We start from the raw sequence: 21,617 nt of genomic DNA, 5'->3' as shown, positions 1-21,617 counted from the left end.
TCTTGTGAAATAAGGAGGTGACAGCAGACCATTACACTTTTATGTTTCTAGAGATGTACGGATAAAGTGCTCTGGCGATTTAATGGAAAGTGAGATTATTTCAAGTTTAGGAGAATCAGCAAATGCTTTGTCAAAGATAATAGCCCTGAAATGGGCTATACATTCTGGGTGATTCTAGGTAAGTGGACAAGGCGGGCTTAATGATATTTAAAGCAGAGGAAGAAGGTGCACAAAGACAGCTGTTGAGAACACGTGGGCATAGACGGTCATTCTGATTGGCTGAGCTTGGATGAGTTCTTGAAAGTGGATATAGGGAGATAAATAGGAAGAGCTTGCACAACCTGACTTCTACGCCTTGAGAGAATGTTGATCCTCCTCAGGAACCCTGGGAAGTGAGCGGGGCGGGTAGGATGACCTTCCCTGAAGGGCTAAGGAAACCGTAGCTCAGAGACACGGACTGGGCTGACTTGCTCAGAGGTCACGTGGCTGGAGGACCAGGACCAGGAATGGAGGCTGGTTTTTCTGGATTCGAGTCTGTTTTTTCCTATATGCAACTTTGCCTACGGCTTTTGACCCCGGTGTTCCAACAGACCAGGGTAGAGATGACACAGCCTGGAGGAAGGGAGTCCCGGTGGGGGTAAGGGGGACTCTGATTCTGCTTTTGTGTTGAATGCTCCCGCCTCTGCCCAGTGCGGCTTAGCACAGAAGGATTCACAGGCCTTAGGGACACCCAACAGGGAAGGAGACTGTCAAGGTCCCTGTCCTCACGGAGATTACCTTCTGGTGGGGGCAGGCAGAAAATAATTTCTTATACAAATACATAATTTCGTGTAGGGATAATGTGCTGTGAAAGTAATCACCTTTGGGCTCGAGAACCTCACCAGGCCACCCGGGGGCTTCCCTTGGAGGCTGCCTATGGCTTCTCGGAGGGAACTGATTTTTCCTCAGGGGAGCGCTCAGTTGAAATGCTAGAAAACTGCACCTGCCATGGCCTGGCCTCCTTCCTGCCACCTGTGAAGCAAGTAAGCATCACATGGGGGAAAAATCTTGGAGAAAGAGACATGGAGTCATGGGTCTCCTGACACGGACCAGTCTTGGGTCTGCTCCCTTCCTGTCTTTCCTGGTGACTGAGTCAACAAACCTCCCCCCTTCCCACCTGAGCTCTTTTGAGTTGGCTTTTGCTTTTCTCACTGAAAGCGTCCTAAGTAAATCTGTAGGCCACTTGCCCCCGGAGCCTTTGACTGGGTCTGTGGCAGAGTTTTCAATGAGATAAGCGATCTGTCCGCCCCTAACAGGTATACAATGACTATTGGTTGCTACCTGATGCTATGGTAAGGTGGCTTCCCTGTTGTCACTGGGAAAGTAATATTTCTGCTACTGAAGTCATAAGTTAAGGGCCTGTGGAGATCAAGTGCCTGAGTTCCAAGCACTAACTGTGCAACCTTCGGCAAGTTTTTTACACTCTCTGTCTCAGCGATGGTAATATTAGGACCCACCTCTGAGGGCCATTGTGAGGATTAGTTGAGTTGATGCATATACAGCATTTAGAAGAGAGTTCAGTACACAGTGAGTGCTCAATAAATGTCAGTCATTATTAGGACCTTTTTCCTTCTAGGTTTGCCAAGAATATGATGAAAGAGCAATGAGGTCACCAGAGAAGTTTATAGACTATCATTGTAAGCTTTTAGGAAGAAAGGAAATTTTTATACGTCATTTTCAGTTATAAACTAAGGACAGAGTTTTCTTGCTCTTTCTTCCTACTTGACACAACAAAAAGTGATTTATGGAAAAAACTTTTCATGCAGAACTCTTCCACAAAATTGGTTAACCCACATTACCCAAAGGAAATCATCTTTCCTGGTGTTAATCTTCAGAGGAAAAATGCTTGCTTCACATTCTTATTCCTGTTTTCTTGAGGATGGTCCCAAAATAATGAATTCAATGTTAATTGTTTTGGTAATCTACAAGGGTGACATTTTGTATAAAATTGTAATTTTAGCAAGTCATAGGAAGCAAGCGAAACAGGAACAATAAATCATACTGTCATTTCTTATTATTGACTTCTAGCAATAGGCTCACAACCCATATATTACCCTAAAGAGCCTTGTAAAAAAGATTATAATTAAGCTCTTATTTTTGTATTAAACCATTTTTTTCAGGAGGACAGAAAATGTCATCCTAATGTTAGATTTTAAAATTTGTTTAAACCTTTTTGTTAGCCCTATATACCAATTGTGGGCAATGTTTCACTGCCAGAAAGGTAAATAACTCTGTTTGGGTATGCTCATAGGGGTGAAAGAAGAAAAGAGAGAAAAAGAGAGAGGGAGGAGAGAGAAGCAGACAGAAGTGAGAAATAAACCCATGGGTTCATTGTCTCTGTCTCCTACTCCTTAAAGTTTAATTTTTCAAGTAAACATCCATCATAATTTTCAGCAGCTTATCACAAACATTTGTAGGACCAGGGAAGGTCTGATGGTTGAAATTGCTCCCCTCTACGAGCTGTCACAGAGATGTTGACAAACGTGATGTCTAAACCTCGGGTGCAGCGTTGAGGCGTGCTGCAGGTGGAGCGCTGAGGAAATTTGTGGCAGGTGCCTCTGGCTGGCCAGGGCTGGTACTCTACGGCTGGCTCCATATTTCCAGTCTCTCCCTGCATCTCTCCACACAGACAGGCACAGATTACCGGGGGACCCCCTCGTTGGCTGGGCCTCTCCTGTTCTCCACTCTGTGTACCCAGAATGGAGCGTTGCCTCCAGCACAGTGCAGGCATTTGTCACCCCGTGCCTGGCACACAGTAAGCTCCCTGTAAGTGTTACCAATTCTTCAGCCAGCACTTTGCACTGTTTTCAAGCCGGCTGGGGACTGTTTTGTGTTTGGTCATGATTTTATCTGAGACTGTATGAGGATGTTAACAGATTTGCAGGCCACCTTGAACCCCAGCTTTGCCATACGGTAGTTGTGACCATGGGCCAGTTACTTAACATTTCTGTGCCTTAGTTTCACCATTGATTAGATGAAGATATTGGCAGCACCTACCTCACAGGGTTGCTATGGGGATAAAATTGTTCAAGTTAGTTAATAACCATTGACGGCACAGAATAGTGTCTGTGCATAGTACGTGTTTGTGAGTGTGAATAAATAATATGAAAAGGAAACTCTTGCCTGGGATGCATGGGAAGAGAAAATTTTGGAACACAAAAGGGTCTTCTTAAAGTAGGCACTGGAATCCCTAAGGGGTCCTCAGCGATGATAATTAGAGCCACTCACCTGGAAGCTGAGAGTCTAATCTCTGGGCTGTCTGTCATAGATGACCATTTACCTGCCGAGGCAGTCAGTGAACCTGTGATGATCTGATTAAATGCTATTAGGATGTTATCACAGAGACACTGCTTCCTCTTTTCTTAGCAGACCAGAGTATGGCATGGTTGGGGAAAAAAAGCTGTAACCTCTTTAGGTCTCAGTTTCCTCACTGGTAAAAGGAGTTTAATAAGGCGTCCTTCCCTGAGTTTTTGCGAGGACAAATGCGAGAGCAAATTAAACAGCATCTCACAGAAGGCCCCGCACATGTTAGGCCACATGATTTCCATTTTCTGTAGTCTCTAAGGAAAAGGAATCCTTAATCCCAAGAACTTGAAAGTTGTATAAACCTTTTTTTTTTAAATGAGAAATTCTATAAGTCGGAAGCAGATATAGTACGATAAAGGGAAATTGAGCTGGAAAGTCCATTAACAAGAGGTATCTGGTTGAGGGGAACTATATCCTAGTTATTATGATTCAGTCATAATAATGAAAATAGAATAACTAACATTTACTGTGGACTCGATTCTCCCAGGCAGGGTTCTGACTGTTTTCCATTCATTAACTCACTAATCCTCATTACACAAGCAAAAATGGGCTGCTCTCTCTTGAGTTTGGCCGTAACACTTTCTTAATGTGGCTCTATTTAGCAGATTTAGATATTAATCTAGATATCCACTCATGCTCTCCTTTATGCCCAAACTTTTCCAGGCTGTAGCAAAGGCCGGTGGACTGACCCCTCGGGAACCCAGCCAGTGCAGAGCACACCTCTCCAGCCACGTGTGATTCTGAGAAAAGGGCTCTGGATCAGGCCCTGGGTTTAAGCTGGAATCTTCACACAGCTGCTGATAGGATTTTCACATACGTGCCTTCCTGGAGCATTTTGGCAGCCCTGGCAATATGCCTTATTTTGATATCTATTGAAGAACAATAGATATTTGTGTGAAGATTCTAGTTTCATACCATATTAGTTTTCTTGGGCCTCTGTAGCAAAGTACCACAGAAGGGGTGAAGGGAGCTTAAACAACAGAAATTTATTCTCTCACAGTTCTTGAGGCAGGAAGTACGAGATCATGGTGTCGGCAGGGTTGGTTTCTTCTAGAAGAGCCCTCTCCTCTTGGCTGGTAGATGGCTGTCTTTTTGCTGTGACTTCACGTCTGTGTGTGTCTGTGTCCTAATCTCTTTTTATAAGGACACCAGTCCTTAGGGGCCACTTACTGACCTCATTTTAGCTTAATTGACTCTTAAAGACCCTCTCTCCAAAAACAGTCCCATTCTGAGGTCCTCGGGGTTAGGGCTTCAACATACGAATTTGGTGGGGGATACAATTCGGCCCATAATGTATACCAACAGATAAAATTGAGGTCTGGAGACGCTAAATGAGAATCATTGAGTTATAGAAGTCTAGACTTGAAAAGAACATTTACATTTACATTTGAAGAAACTAAAGCCCAGAGAAGTTAAGTGACTGGCCTGAGCTCACATCCTTGGTAAATAAATGGTGAGTCGGAACTTGAACCTTACTCTTCCCTTCCCTTCTCTTCCCTTCTCTTTCCTTCCTTCCTTCCTTTCTTCCTTTCTCCATCCCTCTCTTCCACTCTCCCTCCCTCCCTTCCTTCCTTCCTCTCTTCTTTCCTTCCTAGAAGAGTTGAAAGAGCAGCCTCTCCCTGCCCTCTCACTCCCTGTGTGTCTCTAGCCATTTACTTCATTTTCTGAGCCTCAGTTTCCCTGTATCTAAGATAAGAACAATCGCTATGTCAAAGAGTTGTTGAGGATTAAAATGAGATAGTGCAGACAGACCAGGCCTAGCACAACACATGCAGTGAAAATCAATCTCCTTTCTCTCTGCTTTATTCATACAGTTATTAATGAATGCTTTAACTGATGCATTCCTTTACCCAGCTGCCTATCAGCAGATCTGTACTGAAGGCGGGCATGCTCAGCATAGCACTGAATGCTGTGATTGAGCTCACATTCAACTTGAGGACACCAACCTACCGATTCCTCATGCTCACAGAGGCTGTCAGAAATGCCTGCAGTGCGAGTTAAGCGCCGGGACAGGGAAGGAATGCGGCATTAAAGTGGGGTTCGGTGGAGGCCTCCTGGGAGGCTGAATTTAGATGCGTCTTGCAGGATGAGTTTTCTCTAGTGGGCAAAGCAGGACAGAGGGTGCATGGAATGGTCAGGATAGACCGCTGGCCCCGCGAGCTGAAGTGTGAGACGTGTGCGGGGATGCTTGTGGACAGGCCTGGCAGGACTAGATGACATTCTCCACCTCCAGGGCGGCGCTCTTTTCTCCTGTCCTGCAGTTACGGGGATGTGGAGATGACTGGGCTAGCATCCCCCAAACTTTCCCCTCACTTGTTGTCTTTGGCCTGGAAAAGGGAAACCGTGAAGTTACGCCCACCTCCTCTCCTCTGAGTCCTGTCCCCAGCGCAAACTGCCGATTCCTCTCCAGGAAGCGGATTTTCACATTGTAGACTTTGTTCCCATAAAACACCGCCAAGACGTAGGGCTCTGCCCTGGATTTCGTGGAACAGTCTCGGACCAAGAAAGTACCATCCTGAAGCAAAAGGAAGGAGGATTATCTTCTCAGGAATGCCAGCGTCCCACCCTCACAATGTTGGCAACAGCGATGCGTGCCTGTGTGAGATTCCCAAATGGCTCTAATTTTTGGCAAACCAGTTCTTTATTCAATTTAATTCAGTAAGTATTTAAGGAGTGTCAGTATGTATGAGGATTCTTGTTATGTTCTGAGAAGTCTACCAATCAGATCATGACACCCCATCTTCCAAGTCCTTCAACATCCTCTACTCAGCATCATGCCTACAACATTTGCATGACGTTCATGGGTAAATGCAGCAACCTGTCTTGTGGTTTTCTCTCTCATCGCTCCTGCAGTCTCTGGCCTCTGCATCCTGCCTCCAGTCAAGCCACCATTTCCCAAAGGTGCCATCTTGTTTTTGGGCTCCCAGCTTTCACACACGCCACCCCCTCTGCCTGGAGTAACTCCCTCCCCCTTGCTGGGTGTGCTTCCCTTCATCTGCCAATGTTGACATATATCCTGTTCTGCCTGATGCTCAGGTATTATTCCAGGAAAAGTGAGAGCCATCACAGGCTTTGAGCAGGAGAGGCTTTTAGCATATAAATTGGGTCTTTGTGTGGGGAGATGTCAATATAGGACTACGGTCCCCAAAAAAGATGCGGGGCTTCACAGTCATTGATATTAAAATGAGTGGAGCGACTCTGAGGGAGGAGAAAATTTGGCCTGGGTTGAGGTAGAGGCAAGTGCAGGGCAAGGAAGAGGAGACAGAAAAGGAATTTAAGCAGACGTCTGAGAGACAGAAGGAAACCCAGAAGCTTCAGTGTGACAGACGCCAAGGGAGGAGAGGGAGGCTGTCCAAAAGAAGCTCAACAATGTGAAGTGGTCTGAATAGGCAAACTGCATGGAAGCAGAAACAACAGGGAACAGCAACCAAACACACACATAGATACAGAGAACAGACAGGTGGTTCCCCGGGGAAGTGGGGGAGGGCCAAAGGGGTAAAGGAGCACGGGTACTGTGATGGATGGCAACTAGACTTTTGGTGGTGAACATGACGTAGTCTATACAGAAGGTGAAATATACTGGTGTACACCTGAAATTTACACAATGTTTCCTCAATAAAAAATACATTAAAAATTTTAAAAAAGAAATAATCAGGCACACCCTGGGGAATAGCTCAGGATGAAGGTCTGGTCGTAAAAGGCTAAGAAATGGAGCAGTCCTCCTGAACATAAACACACCTACAAGCGTTAGTTTTGTGCTGACATCATCTCATTTATGATGAAAAATACTGAAAAATCTGTCACTGTGCTTGCATGGATTATTGTATAGATGGTTATAAATGATCCACAAAGAATAGATAGTAAGATCTGTAAAGAATAGACCTAAGTAGAAGTGTGCAGCACTTACTATCTATTCATTATAAAGATGGATATATATAATAATTCATATTTATAATAGTTATATAGAGACTATATTTAATACCTATATTTTAATATATAATTATATTCTATATTATTATATAATACATGTTATAACTAACATAGATATTATAGATAATAATGGTTATAATACTATATAATAATGTTATAAATACATTAAAGCTATAAATAATACTATAAAACTATGGAGATGTTATGATGATTGAGGCTTATTGAGAATTGCCCTCAGGATGCCAAGCACTTTACACACATTATTTCGTTTGATATTTACATAAAATTTGAGGAGGTGTTTTATCCCCATTTTGCAGGTAAGGGAATTAGGATCTAAGAGCTTAAGTGAATCCCCCGAAGCGTCACAGCTAGTCAATGGAATACCTAGAAGTCAAGCCCAAATTCTTGCTCTTTAAATATACCAGCCCCCAAATACATAAAATGGGATAGAGAGATTTTCTGGAATTTGTTCTGCCTAAAATATTCAGCTGCAATTGAAGCCTTAAGACTCAAGCACAGAACATTGCCAAAGATAGAGAGGGAGATGAGGCCAAGATACGTGACCAATTTTGGGATTTATCATCTTAAACTCTGCGATGAGTTTGTCACAATGAATCTGGGCAATCCTGTGATTTAAATTAAATTATCCTTCATAAATGGGAAACACATTTTGGTGAAGCTAACTGAGACAAACAGAATAGGAAAATATGAAGTCATTCAACTGAGACTCTGTTTTCTCAATGTTTTTTTCTGGAGGAGGCAGAAACAGGCACACAGAAGGGGTCGGGGGAGGGAGCATTGACTGAGCGCCCAAACGTTGCTGGAAGGACATTACGTGACCTATACATTGCTCTTCTAGCACCATGCACACATCGGCATCTAGAAGCAGGCCTTCTAAGAGCAGTTTTTAGGTTGAGAAATAGGCTCAGAGGGTATGATGGCCCATTTGGTACTATTAGCCAAGAAGAGGAACGCAGGTTGGAGCTGAGCCTCCACAAGTCCAGCACACTGCTCCACCATTCTACCCAGCAGAGATTAGCATGTGGATTCCCCAGGGAGAGGGGAAGAAGGGTCCTGGAGGCAGGGCACCACCTAACCACACGTGGGTCCCCATCTAGAATGCAAAGAGCTTTCATGGCTGCTAAAGGCAGCCGTGATTTTGTGAAAAGAGCACTGATCTGCAATACAGGTTCTGCCACTTTCTCCACCTTGTGACCCAGAACCTGACTTAGCCTCAGTTTCCTCATCTGGAAACTGAGATCCTTCTATTTCTACCTATACGTTCAAGACACCTGGTTTGCAACTGGGTTAATTTCCTACTGCTGCTATAACAAATTACCATGAATTCAGTGGATTAAAACACAAATGTGTTGAGCCAGCCCTGGTGGTCTAGTGGTTAAGTTTTGGTGCTCTCACTGCCACAGCCCAGGGTCGTTTCTTGGTTGTAGAGCCACACCACCCGTTTGTCAGTTGTGACACTGTGGCAGCAGCTCTCATAGAGAACTCAACTAACAACTGGGATACACAACCATGCACTGAAACTTTAAAAAAACAAAAACAAGAAAACCCAAAAAAACCCCACAAATGGATTCTCTTACAGTTCTGGAGGTCGAATTCTGATATGGGTCTTACTGGACTAAAATCACGGTGTCGGCAGGGCTGGGTTCCTTCTGGAGGTTCTAGAGGAAAATCTGTTTCCTTGCCTTTTCCAGCTTCTGACTCATGGCCCCCCATCTCTGACTCTGACATTCCTGTCTCCCTCTTATAAGGACCCTTGTGATTATATTCAACCCACCCAGATAATCCGGGATAATCTCCCCATCTCAAGATTCTTAACTTAATTACACCTGCAAAGTTCCTTTTTCCAGGTAAGGTGACACGGTCACAGGCTCTGGAGATTAGGATGTGGACACCATGTGTGTGGGGTCATTGTTCTGTTTACTATAGCAACTTACATATAATTTATCTCATTTAATTTTATAACATCAATTCTGAGAGCTAGATTTTATTAAAATTTTATTAGATACCTGTCATTACTCATCCATCCACTAATTAACTAACTTACTCGTTTTGTATTTCCTCATTCAACCATGACCATTTAGTGTTTAGTTGAGGCTAGGTTTTGATGTTGCATTGACCTTGAGAAACCTTCTATCACTTCTAAACAATCTAGGATAGTTCTCTGCACATAGAGTAGTTGCTTAATATCTATTCCCTATTTGTGATCATAGTTATAGCAGTCATTTGATCCGATCGCAAATACTCCAGGTCTTCTCTCCTTTTGGTCACATGGTACGTTTGTACTTCCTCACCCCCTTTGAAGTTAGGTCTGGCCAATGAAATGTGAGCAGAAGTGAAGTGTTAAGAGCCAGTGTGTGACTGGTGTCAACACACATTGACATGGAGCCTCCAGCAGTCTGGGTCTCCCTACCCAAGCCTACCTTGGACATGAAGTGCAAGCAAGAAATAAAGTTTTGTTATGCTAAGCAACTGAGATCTTGGGGTTGTTTGTTACTATAGTATAACCTATCATATCCTAACTGTTACAGCATTTATGGTCTCTGCTCCTTTCCTGAAGAAGTGAGGCATAGAGACCCAACTCCACCTTGGGCAGACCATTAGTAAGGAGATGAAACTTGAAGAAAGCAGAAGGAGGGCACCTTCCACGTGACCTCCATTTATAACCCAGCTTTTATATTTGATTTCCAAAATACCAGCTCCTTAGGGTTGATTTTATTATTTTCAATTAACAAATAAAGAAAACCACACTTAAAGATATACAGGGACTTGAGAAAGTTACACAGCAGATAGACGACCCAACCAAGTCTCAAATCTAAAACTCTGTTTGAAATCCCCCTTCCAATTACAACCTCCCAGCATTGAGAAATACAGGGCGATGCAGGAACTATTGCATCAAAGCACACTGCTTGTTGCGTCCCGTGCCTATGGTCAGGAAACCATAGGATGGCTACAGAAGCAATGAGATGGGCTCTACAGAAGGCATTACCTGGTACTCCTTCATTAATGCCTCTTCTACTGCCTGGCGACTGTACTCTCCAATGTACCATTCGTTGTGCTGGACATCCTGCAGTAAAGGTTAAATGATGAATATCTTAGTGTCAAAGGGAAGTACTAATTATTAATTAATTAATTAAAATTTACATTTGTTCCACCAGTGCCAAGTCACAAATTGATTTATTGTAGATATGCAGTACAAAAATTTTATCCCTGGATCTGGAGATAGACACAGAAAAAGTAACTGCAGCTTAGGAATTATGAAATTGGCATGACAGAGTTTGCCTGTCATTGAAAGTAATCAGAAATTTCTCCCCATCGATTGAGAAAGGCCCCCTGGCGCCAAACTCGGAATGGATAATACGCTTTCTATCTATCAATGCTTTCAGCATCTGCGCTGTGAAGCTTATTGAGGTGGGATGTATATTGTTTGTGAAGGCTATGTGGCCCTACTCATCATAAAAATAGCAGGGGAGCGAAACACAGGTAGAGATTGTGAGCATCTTTATGCCACATGCCTGACGTCACTTGCGGTGGAACTGAGATTTGAAACTTTGTCTGTCTTGTTTTTTTCCTGAGCCCAGGAAATAGATGAAGGATTAACAAGAATACATCTATTATCCATTTGCATCCCTCCCGCTGTACGTCTCCTCTAGGGCGGGACCCTAACCTCAGCATGTTGTCTGGCATGTGATAAGTACTCAGTAAAAGGTGTTGGACTGTTCAAATGAAGTGAGTATATGATATGTGGATCTTCTGTCGGAAAAAGAATTGCAGTATGCAAATCCCTGTTAATTCTAAAGATTATTGAACAGCCTAAAATATAAAACACCATTTTTTGGATTAATTAAAAAAAACACACTGAGAATCTGGAAATATGCGAGTTAAAACTCTGGTGAAAGAGCAATATAAAATGTTATATAGCAAAATGCTTTTTAAAATATTAAATATGTAATATATAATAGTATGTAACCAGAAGGGGAAAAAAATTAAAGCCAATTGTGATGATCTTTTAGCCGTTGTTCAATAAAGCTCTATTTAGATGTCAAGTTCATCTAGAAAGAAGTTGCAGAGATGTGTTTGGTTTACCTTTTCATCAGACCTTGCGGGGAATGTTTTTCTCCAGCTTGTGTTTTTATAGTATAGCAAATTTTCCTGAGAGCTGGAGCTGCCTGGAGATTGACGTCTCTGAGGAGAATGGGACTGCATGCTTTCTTTATGATCTGGGAAAAGTAAATGCACATTTGAATATGATCTCCTTACTGTCTCAGGCCACCTCCCTCCAACAAGGAGCTGGAACCCATTACTCCTTCTTGTGTCTGTGGCAACCTTTTGGTCTACACCACACCATCTCCCTCGGGACACAAATCTCCTCTGGATTGTTCTCTTCTTCAGCTTTTGCCCTTTCCTCTGTCTCTAGGGCATCCAAGTAGTCTTTTAAAAATGTAATTCTGACTTTGCCAACCCACCGCGGTAAAAATCCTTCCATGATTTCCTTTACCTCTGGAAGAAAATCCTAACGTTTAACGTCTGGCAATAGTGCCCTGAATAATCTTTCTCTTCTTCTTTCTCCATCCCTCCATTCATCCATCCCTCCATCTACCCATCCACCCATCTACCCATCCACTCATCCCTCCATCGCTCCCTCCATCCCCCGTTGTCCACTCTAGTCTGGCCATAGTGAACTTTGTTCAGCTTCTTAAACAAGCCAAGCTCGTTCCCAACTCAGGAAACGGCATGTTTTTTTTTAATTGTTAACTTGAAAGAACAACATTTGTTTTAATGGAACACCACTTTTTTAACCTGAAAGAATGACTGACAGACAAACTATGGTTATTCAAACTTGGGCATTTGGCAGATGTTGTATTATAAATAAACAAAGTGAGCCTGTCACCTCATGGAAAATGGCACAGTATTTGTTGCCAATAATAAAATTAAACTTTTCAAGTATGAATTGGAATTTGGAAAAACTTGAATCTGCCACTCTGACATAACAGCATCTCCACAGTGAGAATTTTCTGATGAGATTGGGGGTGTTACTTACAAATGTGATTTTAAAAAATGTTACATCCTGAAATATGTTAACATTGGAAAGACCTGCTCAGCTCCATGAATCATTATTTTTCAAGTGACCAATGCATGATGCTACAAAATCATGCCTGGGTAAAAGATTCTTTAAAAGAGTGAGATAGACCAATAAATTTTAAAGTGACCAAATGCAAAAGAATTCATTGAAAGGGTTTTGATTTCACATGGTTCCTAAGCTTTAAGATACTACCACTTGTCAAGTTTTGATCTGGTATTTTCTCTACATTCTTCAATGAAACTAAGTATCTAATGCATATCATTCCAGTAAATGCTAATAAAATATGAATTTCAGGAAATTAAAACCACAAGGAAGGAGTGAGGTGTTAGGAGGAATACTAAACAAAAATATTTATAAATATGGTAATAATTTAAGGAAAGAATTAATTGTAAAAAAAATCATAAAGCCTTGAGGGCATAAAAACAATATGAAAATAAAGTACTGGACAATAATAACATATAAAATGGAAGAAAGGTGGTTAGTGTGAAGAATTATAAGCTATATAGTCCTAATTCACTGTAAAATGTATAACCAAAGTTATAGTCCTGGTTAGTAGCTTAACAAGAACTTTGAAAAAATGGGATACCTTTGACACAGTACATTTTTGAGGCAAAATGTGAAATAGAACATTAGCAAATATTTACGTGCCATTTATCATAACATTTAGATTATATGTATATTTATTCTGCTTCTCATCATCAAAAAGCCGAATTTCTCTCTAGGTTTAGTAAAAAGAACAAAGGGTACTCCTGAAATATTGAAAGTTCTGTTTTGATGGTTCCAAGGATTGTGGTTTTTAACATTGAGCCTAAGAATGTTTGTTACTGGGAATTATGTGTGTCAAAATGTTTGTTGTAGAAAACTGTCAGATCACTTAAAGTTTAAATTACATTCATCATAGTAAGTTAATTTCACCCACCAATTTATGACCTTAAAAATAGGCAAAAGATGCTGAAGATATCTCTCCTTTTAAAATTTTATTTTATGAGTAGAAGAGCTTAATATTCAAACACAGTGCAGAATTCATGCCATCAAACTAAAAGCATTCTAAGTTTTTTGTATTGCTTGGGAAAAGGATATGAACTGTAGAGTCTTAAAATTCAAGCATGCTTTTATTTAAAATGCTCAAGGTAACCAATAGAAGAATGGAAGTGGAATGATGACTTCCAAAGGAGAGAGAGAAAGGGGAGTCATGGAGAGATGAATCCAATATATGGCAGAAAAGAAAAAAAAAAGTCAGTAAAAAAGCAGGGCAATAGGAGGCACAAAATAATATAAAAGTGGATCAAAAAATATTAGTAATCACAATAAATATCAAAGGTGTAAACCTGGCATTTAAAAATCAGATGCAGACTGGTTTATGTGCTAATTACACATCTAAAAGGTAATGACACCGAGAGATCACCAGTGAGAGGATGGAACATGGTATACAAGGCTAATCCTAACCAAAAGAAAGCTTAAGGAGCTATCATAATATAGGAAGAATGGTTTTAAAAACTTTATTTTAAATTATAGTGAAGCAACACGTAAGACTTATTATTGAAATAGCCATACTATCTTTTCAACATGGATTGAAACAATAAGAACATGCTTGAGAGAAGAAAATAACCATTATCAGCATTTCCTATCACTTAGTTTGTGTGGCGTACATAATAGTGTTCAGCGATTATGAATTTTTCATCATATTGTGGCAACTGATTTATTACATTTCAACTCTGAGTGCCTTGCTGAATATTTAAAAAGTCCTACTTGAAAAAGAGCATTTAGCCTATTCAGAGAATGAGTTAAATAAAACGAAACAGACAAAAAACCAACTTGGCCACACAATTTTCCCCTGAAGTCCCGATTGGATCTTTGTTTAATGAATGAATGAAACTCTGAGCATGTAATCCACTGCAGTATTTAATTGATTTCATTCTAAAATAATGGCAGCTGATCTTTTGAAAGTTTTCTTTACATAGCATGTTGCATTTGGGTTTTATAACCCCATGAAATAGGACTTTCCCACTTGGAGAATGGAGGGTCACATTAATGAAGAGGTGGACCCAGTAAGTGGAGGAACACTGAGGAGGACACTGTGAGGTGGCCAATAAAATTTGAGGCAGGGCCCCCTGATAAAAAAGGTAACAGTTGTAAAATCATACTGATATCAATAATTACTAACATTTCTAAATTCTTATGTATATAAAACTCTTAGCACAGTGCCTGACCCATACTTGCCACTCAATAAATGTTACTGCCAATGTTGTTAGTATTATTAGAGAAACACAGCTCTAGAGCTTTCTTTCGTGACTTATAATAAAAGCATTTTATTTTAAGCAGGTATCCATAAATATTTATTAGCAAATTTTAATTTACCCTCACATACAATTTAAAAAATAATTTTTTTTTTAAAAAAAGAGCTATATATTTTAAAGAATATTTATAAAATGCAGATAAAGAAAATAGTGAGCAAAAACTAAAAACAAAGAAGAAAAGAAATCACCCACAATTCCAAACTTAGCAATGTTACTACTATTTTAGAGTATAACCAAACTTTCTGGATCCTCTTCCAATATATCAAAATAATTTTGTTGGGGCCAGCCCAGTGGCATAGTGGTTAAGTTTGGTTTGCTCTGCTTTGGTGGCCCAGGTCAGCAGGTTTGGATCCCAGGCATGGGCCTACACCACTCATCAAGCCATGCTGTGGCAGAGACCCACACACAAAATACGGGAAGATTGGCATGGAAGTTAGCTCAGGGCCAATCTTCCTCAAGCAAAAAGAGGAAGATTGGCAACAGGTGTTAATCAGCAATCAAGATGCTAATATCTACATTGACAGAGAGGTTGATTTCGCTGTTCACCATGAAAAGTACTGCCCACACACCTGAGGCCTTCAAATTTAATCCAATCAGCTTTGGAGAGCGCTCTAGACTGAGAGCTCTGTGAGTGCCTGGATTATGTACCTAATTTCCACCAAGTAGAGGGGATGCAGAAATAAATTTTTACCCAATAGAGTGAACATTGCTCAGTAAGTCAATGGAGGAGCTTTGCAGGTGCTTAAGCACTGGCTAGTTGAAGGATGAGGTTGTCCCTATTATCTATTCTTAGACCCAGTCCAATTTTGGGTACAAACCATGTGCTTGGTGGATATTTGTTGACAGAAAGAGGAATTAATGGTGTTTGAAGGTGCTGGAGGCCAAAATGTGTTCCCTGTCCATCCCAGCATGTTCCTTTAAGCAAGCTGGTTTCCTCTGAGACGAGTAGAGAACAAGCTACAAGATCCACTACAAATGATCTACTCGCAGCCCTGGGTTGCGTGACTAGACGCATGTCTGTGAAGGCCATCTGTTCCATTGACAATGCTGCTCCATTCTTTAATTGCTCTTCATTTTTATTTCTCTTTCAAGGTAAGACTCTGGCTTCCTCTTTAAACTAAGATTCTGCTTCCCCTCCCTCCAATATATTCTCAAAACCCCCGTAAGTAATGCCCCTCCAGGCTGGTCGGTCCCTGCACCTTCTACCTGGACACCTCAAATCTTTTCATCCTCGTACGCTGAGGTCTGGCCTCCAGCACCACTGTTCTTGTTTTCTGATTCCCAGGGATTGAGCTCATCCAACGGGATTAACGAATCACAGCCTCCTCAGGCCCCCTTCCTTTAAATAAAGGAAACTTTTATTAGCCATGTGCACCTCAGCGGAAATGAGTTTTCCAGATTGGTTTTCCAATCTAACACCCAGAAGATATAGAACAGATGAGAAATAAAGACATGATGGAAATAAGAGAGGCAACTCTTGGTCTAACGGGATCACTTGGGTAGGGAATCCCTGCAGAAGGAAAGGGAACGCAGAAAAGAAGGAAGGATATCAAAATGTGTCAGCTGCCTGCTATGTGTCAAGCAGAGTGTTGTGTGTGTGTGTGTTTGTGTGTATTAACCCTGTGAGTTAACATTACTATTTGAATTTTATGGATGCGGGGAGGGTGAAGCTCCAGAAATTAACTTGCTCAAGCTGATCCTATTGTAGGGAGAGAGGCAGAATTAGGACAAAAGTCAGTAGAGCCCTCTGCCTTTCTACTCTGTCCGTGGTGTCTGCTTCCTCCAGCCCTAAACCCTCTCTAATTACTCAACAGAGAGAGAGTGCAGGATTAGAACTGAACACAGAATCTCCAAGGCATGTGGAATAAAGAAAGAAAGACAAAAGAACATGACAGATCTATGTCGTGATACTAACAATATCAAAATCCATCACCAACAGTAATATTTACATGCTGCTTCAGACATCTTCACAGACATGGTATCCTTTTGATATTTATCTTACAATGAATTAGTAAGAGAGGTCAGTTTTATTTTTGCCATTTCATAGACTTTTCTTAGGACAAATCTATTTTACACCCAATGGATTGGCAAAAACTAAAAGTTTGTCAAAAACAACTGTTGGAGAGGATGGAGAGCAAGGGGGACTCATAAACTCTTGGTGAAACTGAACGCTATGTCTCCTTTGGAAAATACATCTAGTACAATTGAAGAAGTCACATCCTAAAATCCAACAATTTCCCTCTTAGAAAGAGAAATTATCGTATTATTATGTACATGGGAAGACATCTATAGTATGGTTCAAAACATAATGTCTGTAAGAAGAAAAAAACTGGAAACCACCTAAGTGATCATATTTAATGATGGATGAAAATTGTTATATTAACACACTGGAATGCTATTTATCAATGAAAACAAGCTAATGACATTATACACATCAGCTCAGTGACTCTGAGGTCCACAAAGCTAAGCCACAGTGCAGGAATATTGCAGTGTGATGACTTACCTGTGTGTTTTATAACTCTTACATAGTATAGTGTTCTTACCTCTGTTTTGCATACTGTAGTTGCTCACCATGAATGAAGAGCTAAAGGAAATGTTAGAATTGAATTGAAAGAATGTTAGTATTTCTCATGGTGGGTAAAATTCCACTCAGAGGTAAGGTCAATGATAGTGGCCCAAGTCACATTTACAAAGCTCTTGATATTTTACTGGATATGCTAGAAGAATATCTGTTTTGTAAGGCAATAGGAGGCTGGTTCTCTCTCCCCTTTCTCAAGATACACAGGTATTATATATAGAACAAATTGACTGACCTATATAAGTCCTTTCCATATCATTTCAATGAGCTCATACCATAGTTCTTTACTTTTGAAAGCCACAAATTTACGTTTGTCTTGTAACTACAGTCATTATAGAAAATGGTATGTGGCTGGTTGGGGCTCTGTTCTATAGAAATTGTATACTGATTGAAGGAGAGTCAGCCATGGCAAGGAAGGAGAGTATAGAAATTATTTTATTCCTTCTTGAAATGTGAGCTAGGTGAGAAAACTGTGGATTATTATAAGGAAATTCATAAGGAAAAAGAGAGTATAAAAAATATCATAAAAGCAATCAAAAAACAATATGCAAGTGAGGGAGGGGAAGGGCGTGGGGGATGGAGAACATGCCCTTGACATACAAGGCCTGGCAATGGCAATGAGAGCTGGCATTTACTGGGCACTTGCAACAGGCTTGGCTCTGCTCTCAGTTCCCTGTGAAAGATGAGTGATATAATTACCCAGGATCACATGGTTTGCTACTGATGAACCCAGGCAGTCTCATTCCAGTGGATCCTTCCTATGCACTGCTCTATTCTGCCACAAACAGGGTATACTCCCTGTAGATATTTATTGAATAAATAAGAGATAACATCTCAACCTTGGGTAGCCACCAGGGAAAGTCAGGATCCATGGGCTGCGATTTTAGAATCAAGTCTTTATGGGCAGCTACTGAAAAGTGCTTGGGCTTTGCAGTTGGACTTGACTTCAATGGTAAAGGACTCAGCATCTCTGGGCCTCATTTATTCCCTCTGGGGAATGGGTCAGAACTATATTCTGGATTCAGTGTGGCTTTAAACTGGAGTCTGAGGGATGAAGAGGAGTTTCAAGTAGGGAGAGGGTAGAGAGAGGGAAATATGAGGAAGCAGCATAGGCAGAGGAACAGCAGGTGCAAATGTCCTGTGTTAACTGACATTGGACAGTAGGAAAGCAGGTGGAGTGTTATGAACCAAGGCTGGAGCTCCTGGCCAGACTGCAGTAATGAGAGCCTTAGAAGAACTAATTTTGGAGGCCCTGGATTTTGTTTTAAGGAAGCTACCACTAATTTACAGTGACCTTGGTCAATGAGTCACCAGCATGATCCTTAGCTTCCTCGACTTTTCAGTTGGGATGTCAGTTGTCACAATAATTTGATCAGGCAAGTATTTAGTCAGATAATGGCATTTTCAACCCCTGGCCATCTATACAGTGCTATTCAAAAGTAACTGTAAGCTTCTGTATGGTCATCAACTGAGACGAGTTAGAGATGGCCAAATTTTCTTCCCAGACTGATTAGCATTCATTCCAGGTAGCCTTATCTAGTTAATATTCAAGTCTTCAAATCTCCCAGACTTCTCTAACACTCAATCACTTATAAAGTGCGGGAAGAACAATGTTATTAGCTTCAATAACAAATGTGATTCACAGGTTTCCCTTGGGCCTCATCATTGGGCTTCTTTATCAAAGGCCAAAGATTTTCCATTTCTCAGGAAGCCTTGGTGAGTCATTATCTGAGACAACACGTGGCCTGACCCCAGGCTGGGACCAACAAGGGATTCCTGGTTCCTTACCTGGCAATGGCAAGAGGAATCTCTTGAGTACTTTGATTTTGAGACAGGTGAAATGATTCGGACTTCACCTGGTGATGAGGAACTGCATAAAGAAGTCATATAATTTGGTCAGAAAAAGGAAAATGATCGGGGACCACTAGCAGCCTACTGGAACTACTGTAATTTTATCCAAGAAATCTCTTATTATTAGGAGTTTCTGTTAGTCGTCGGCAGAAGCTGTACTGTAATGCACGTATTATGCGACAACCCTGGCTCCTGAGAGTGGCTTCTTCCTGAGGCTATAAAAATTGCTCTGAATATTGAATGTTCAATAATATTATCAAGAATATTGAATCTGGAACTCATCATTGAAATTCCCAAAATATAGAATATTACATTGGAAAGTATTTGGTGTTGGAAGGGCTTGAAGTGGAAGTGGGCTGAAGTTAAATTCTGCGTTCAAATGAAAATTTATATAGAAACATAAAAAGGTTAAACCTAAGATCTATTCTGAGCAATGTTGGGCATGGGGATGCCCAATCCTGGCCCCCACACACCTGAATTCTCTTATCTCTTCTGTGACAGGCAGGCAAGTGCCAAGGATTCTGATGGAGACCATCAGTTCCCACCTGGTTACCACCAGGAATGCATTTTCTCAATTTTTCCCCTTTGATCTTCAAGTTTTGAAAAGTTCTGCCAAACGTATGACCTGGAGTTATTTGGTAATTACATATGCCATTGGCGTTACCACTTTTTATTTCCTTTTCATCATGGATAGATTTTAACCAGCCATCCAGAATTACTAAGGGCACATAATAATACTATGATATGAAGTCCCATAAAACACTCTCCCGGTTGTGTTATGAGTAGTAAAGTTAAGGAAGCATATAGACACTGACACATCTTAATTTTTGTTGTTATTTTGTGCTCTGTCCAAGGTTGATCACAAACTGGATAGCTTTGACCGAGGGACTGTGATTACTTGAAATGTGATTGGAGTCAGTGACTGGTCCACTAGTCACACATCCCATCAAATTGTTTTATGTCATCAACAGTCACCCAGAGCATCTGCCCCTCATGAGCCGAACAATGTCACTTTGTTGTGTTGATAATCATTGACGCTCGATGCAACAACATCTGAACATTTCAGTTAGGATGTTGAGCTTTAGTGTGGAAAAGGGCAGCTTCCTTTAGATTTTAAGTTTATTTAGAATTTCCAACAGACCCCTACTCCTCCATCGGGGACCCCTGGGAATCCATAAACCTAGTTAGACCCCCCTCAAGTCTAACTTCCTCAACATAAAGAAGAGCAGACTTGGGATTCACAAAGGCAATGCAACTTGGCCAAAATCACACAGTGAGTTGGTAGCAGGCCTCTGAAATCCTAAGCCGATGTTGTTTTGTTGAACTATGCTGCCTGTGTCAACTCTTTGGGCCATAGCTCAGGCCCTTCAGCTCTGGACATAATTTGTCATTCTAAGTGAAAAGTGAACAGTATTTCAAGGATGAGCATGGAGGTATTACCTGCTTAGCATCCTGCCAGCTGGTGAGTGAGTGTTGGGTTTCAGGCTTCTACAACAATGGCACCAACAGTGTGCATGTGTGTGTGTGTATCCATGCATGCATGAGGGCACATGTGCATGTGTATGGGTGACATCAAAGATGGAGAGACCAGGAGCTTCTCTGGAGCAGTGGGTCAGCAACATCTTTTCAAAGTGTCAGGGGGTAACGGTGTGCCTCCCTCTTGTCAGTAGCCTGTGGGTGAAGAAAGCCCTCTGGCCTACCTCTAATTTAAATCACCAGGTTAGACTGGAGGACTCTTGAATAGACTATGACGTCCTGGATCCATCTGGATCTTGTCATGCACACACACACGTGACCGTATAGCTCATGCTCTGAAACTATCAATCCTTTTAAAAAATGACCAACACTATAAATCTGTTAACAGAACTTAACCTAATGACATTAGGAGAAGAAAACAAATGTAAACAGTTACCTTTCTCTGTTCCAAGGACCTGTATTAAAAAAAAATAATAATAACAATGAATAACTCTTGGTGATAGAGGATTTTACATTTTATGTTTAACATAAAATATGATTTACATGTATGTTTTAGAGCAGTTGGCTAGTAGAGTTTGGGCAAAATTTTTGTTAGTTTAGAATTTAAAAAAATCTACAAATAATTCTCCAAAAGACTGAGCAAAAATCAAAATTTTATACTCTGTGTGATGTAACTGGCGAGTATACGGTCTGCTGGTGGGACTACCAACTGCGCTGACTCTGTTGGAAAGCAATCTAACCCCCGCTGTCAAGAGCCTTCGAAACACTCTTATTCTTCTCCCAGCAATTCCATCGATGAGGCTCTTCTTCTAAGAAAGCAACCTGACATCTGGACAAGTTCCATGTACAAAGATGTCTAGTATAAAATTACTTATATTGTCAAAACACTGCAAACAATCCACATGCCCATAGTGAGAGCCATTAAATAATTATTGGTGCTATACTCACTTATTGGAATATTACAAATGCATTGTAAATGCTGATGTAGAGTATGGAATAAGACCATTCTATAAGTATGTCTCAATGTTCCATTAAAAGT

General features: G+C 41.0%; 1 protein-coding gene across 1 annotated transcript in view; it reads right to left on the bottom strand.

The window, feature by feature from the left end:
- Positions 1 to 21,617, bottom strand: part of CLNK (cytokine dependent hematopoietic cell linker) — a 155,621-nt gene that overhangs the window by 6,635 nt on the left and 127,369 nt on the right. Inside the window, exons 12-17 of the mRNA XM_046656422.1 lie at positions 21,015 to 21,033; positions 19,040 to 19,121; positions 17,217 to 17,257; positions 11,380 to 11,513; positions 10,283 to 10,360; positions 5,705 to 5,860 (exon numbers count right to left, since the gene is read on the bottom strand). Coding sequence (XP_046512378.1) covers positions 5,705 to 5,860; positions 10,283 to 10,360; positions 11,380 to 11,513; positions 17,217 to 17,257; positions 19,040 to 19,121; positions 21,015 to 21,033 — 510 coding nt within the window. The remainder of the gene's footprint in view (positions 1 to 5,704; positions 5,861 to 10,282; positions 10,361 to 11,379; positions 11,514 to 17,216; positions 17,258 to 19,039; positions 19,122 to 21,014; positions 21,034 to 21,617) is intronic.

This window comes from Equus quagga, chromosome 3 (genome assembly GCF_021613505.1).
Source record: "Equus quagga isolate Etosha38 chromosome 3, UCLA_HA_Equagga_1.0, whole genome shotgun sequence".
NCBI lineage: Eukaryota > Metazoa > Chordata > Mammalia > Perissodactyla > Equidae > Equus > Equus quagga.
Note: the sequence above shows the minus strand (reverse complement) of the source record. Positions and strands in the feature narration are given on the sequence as shown.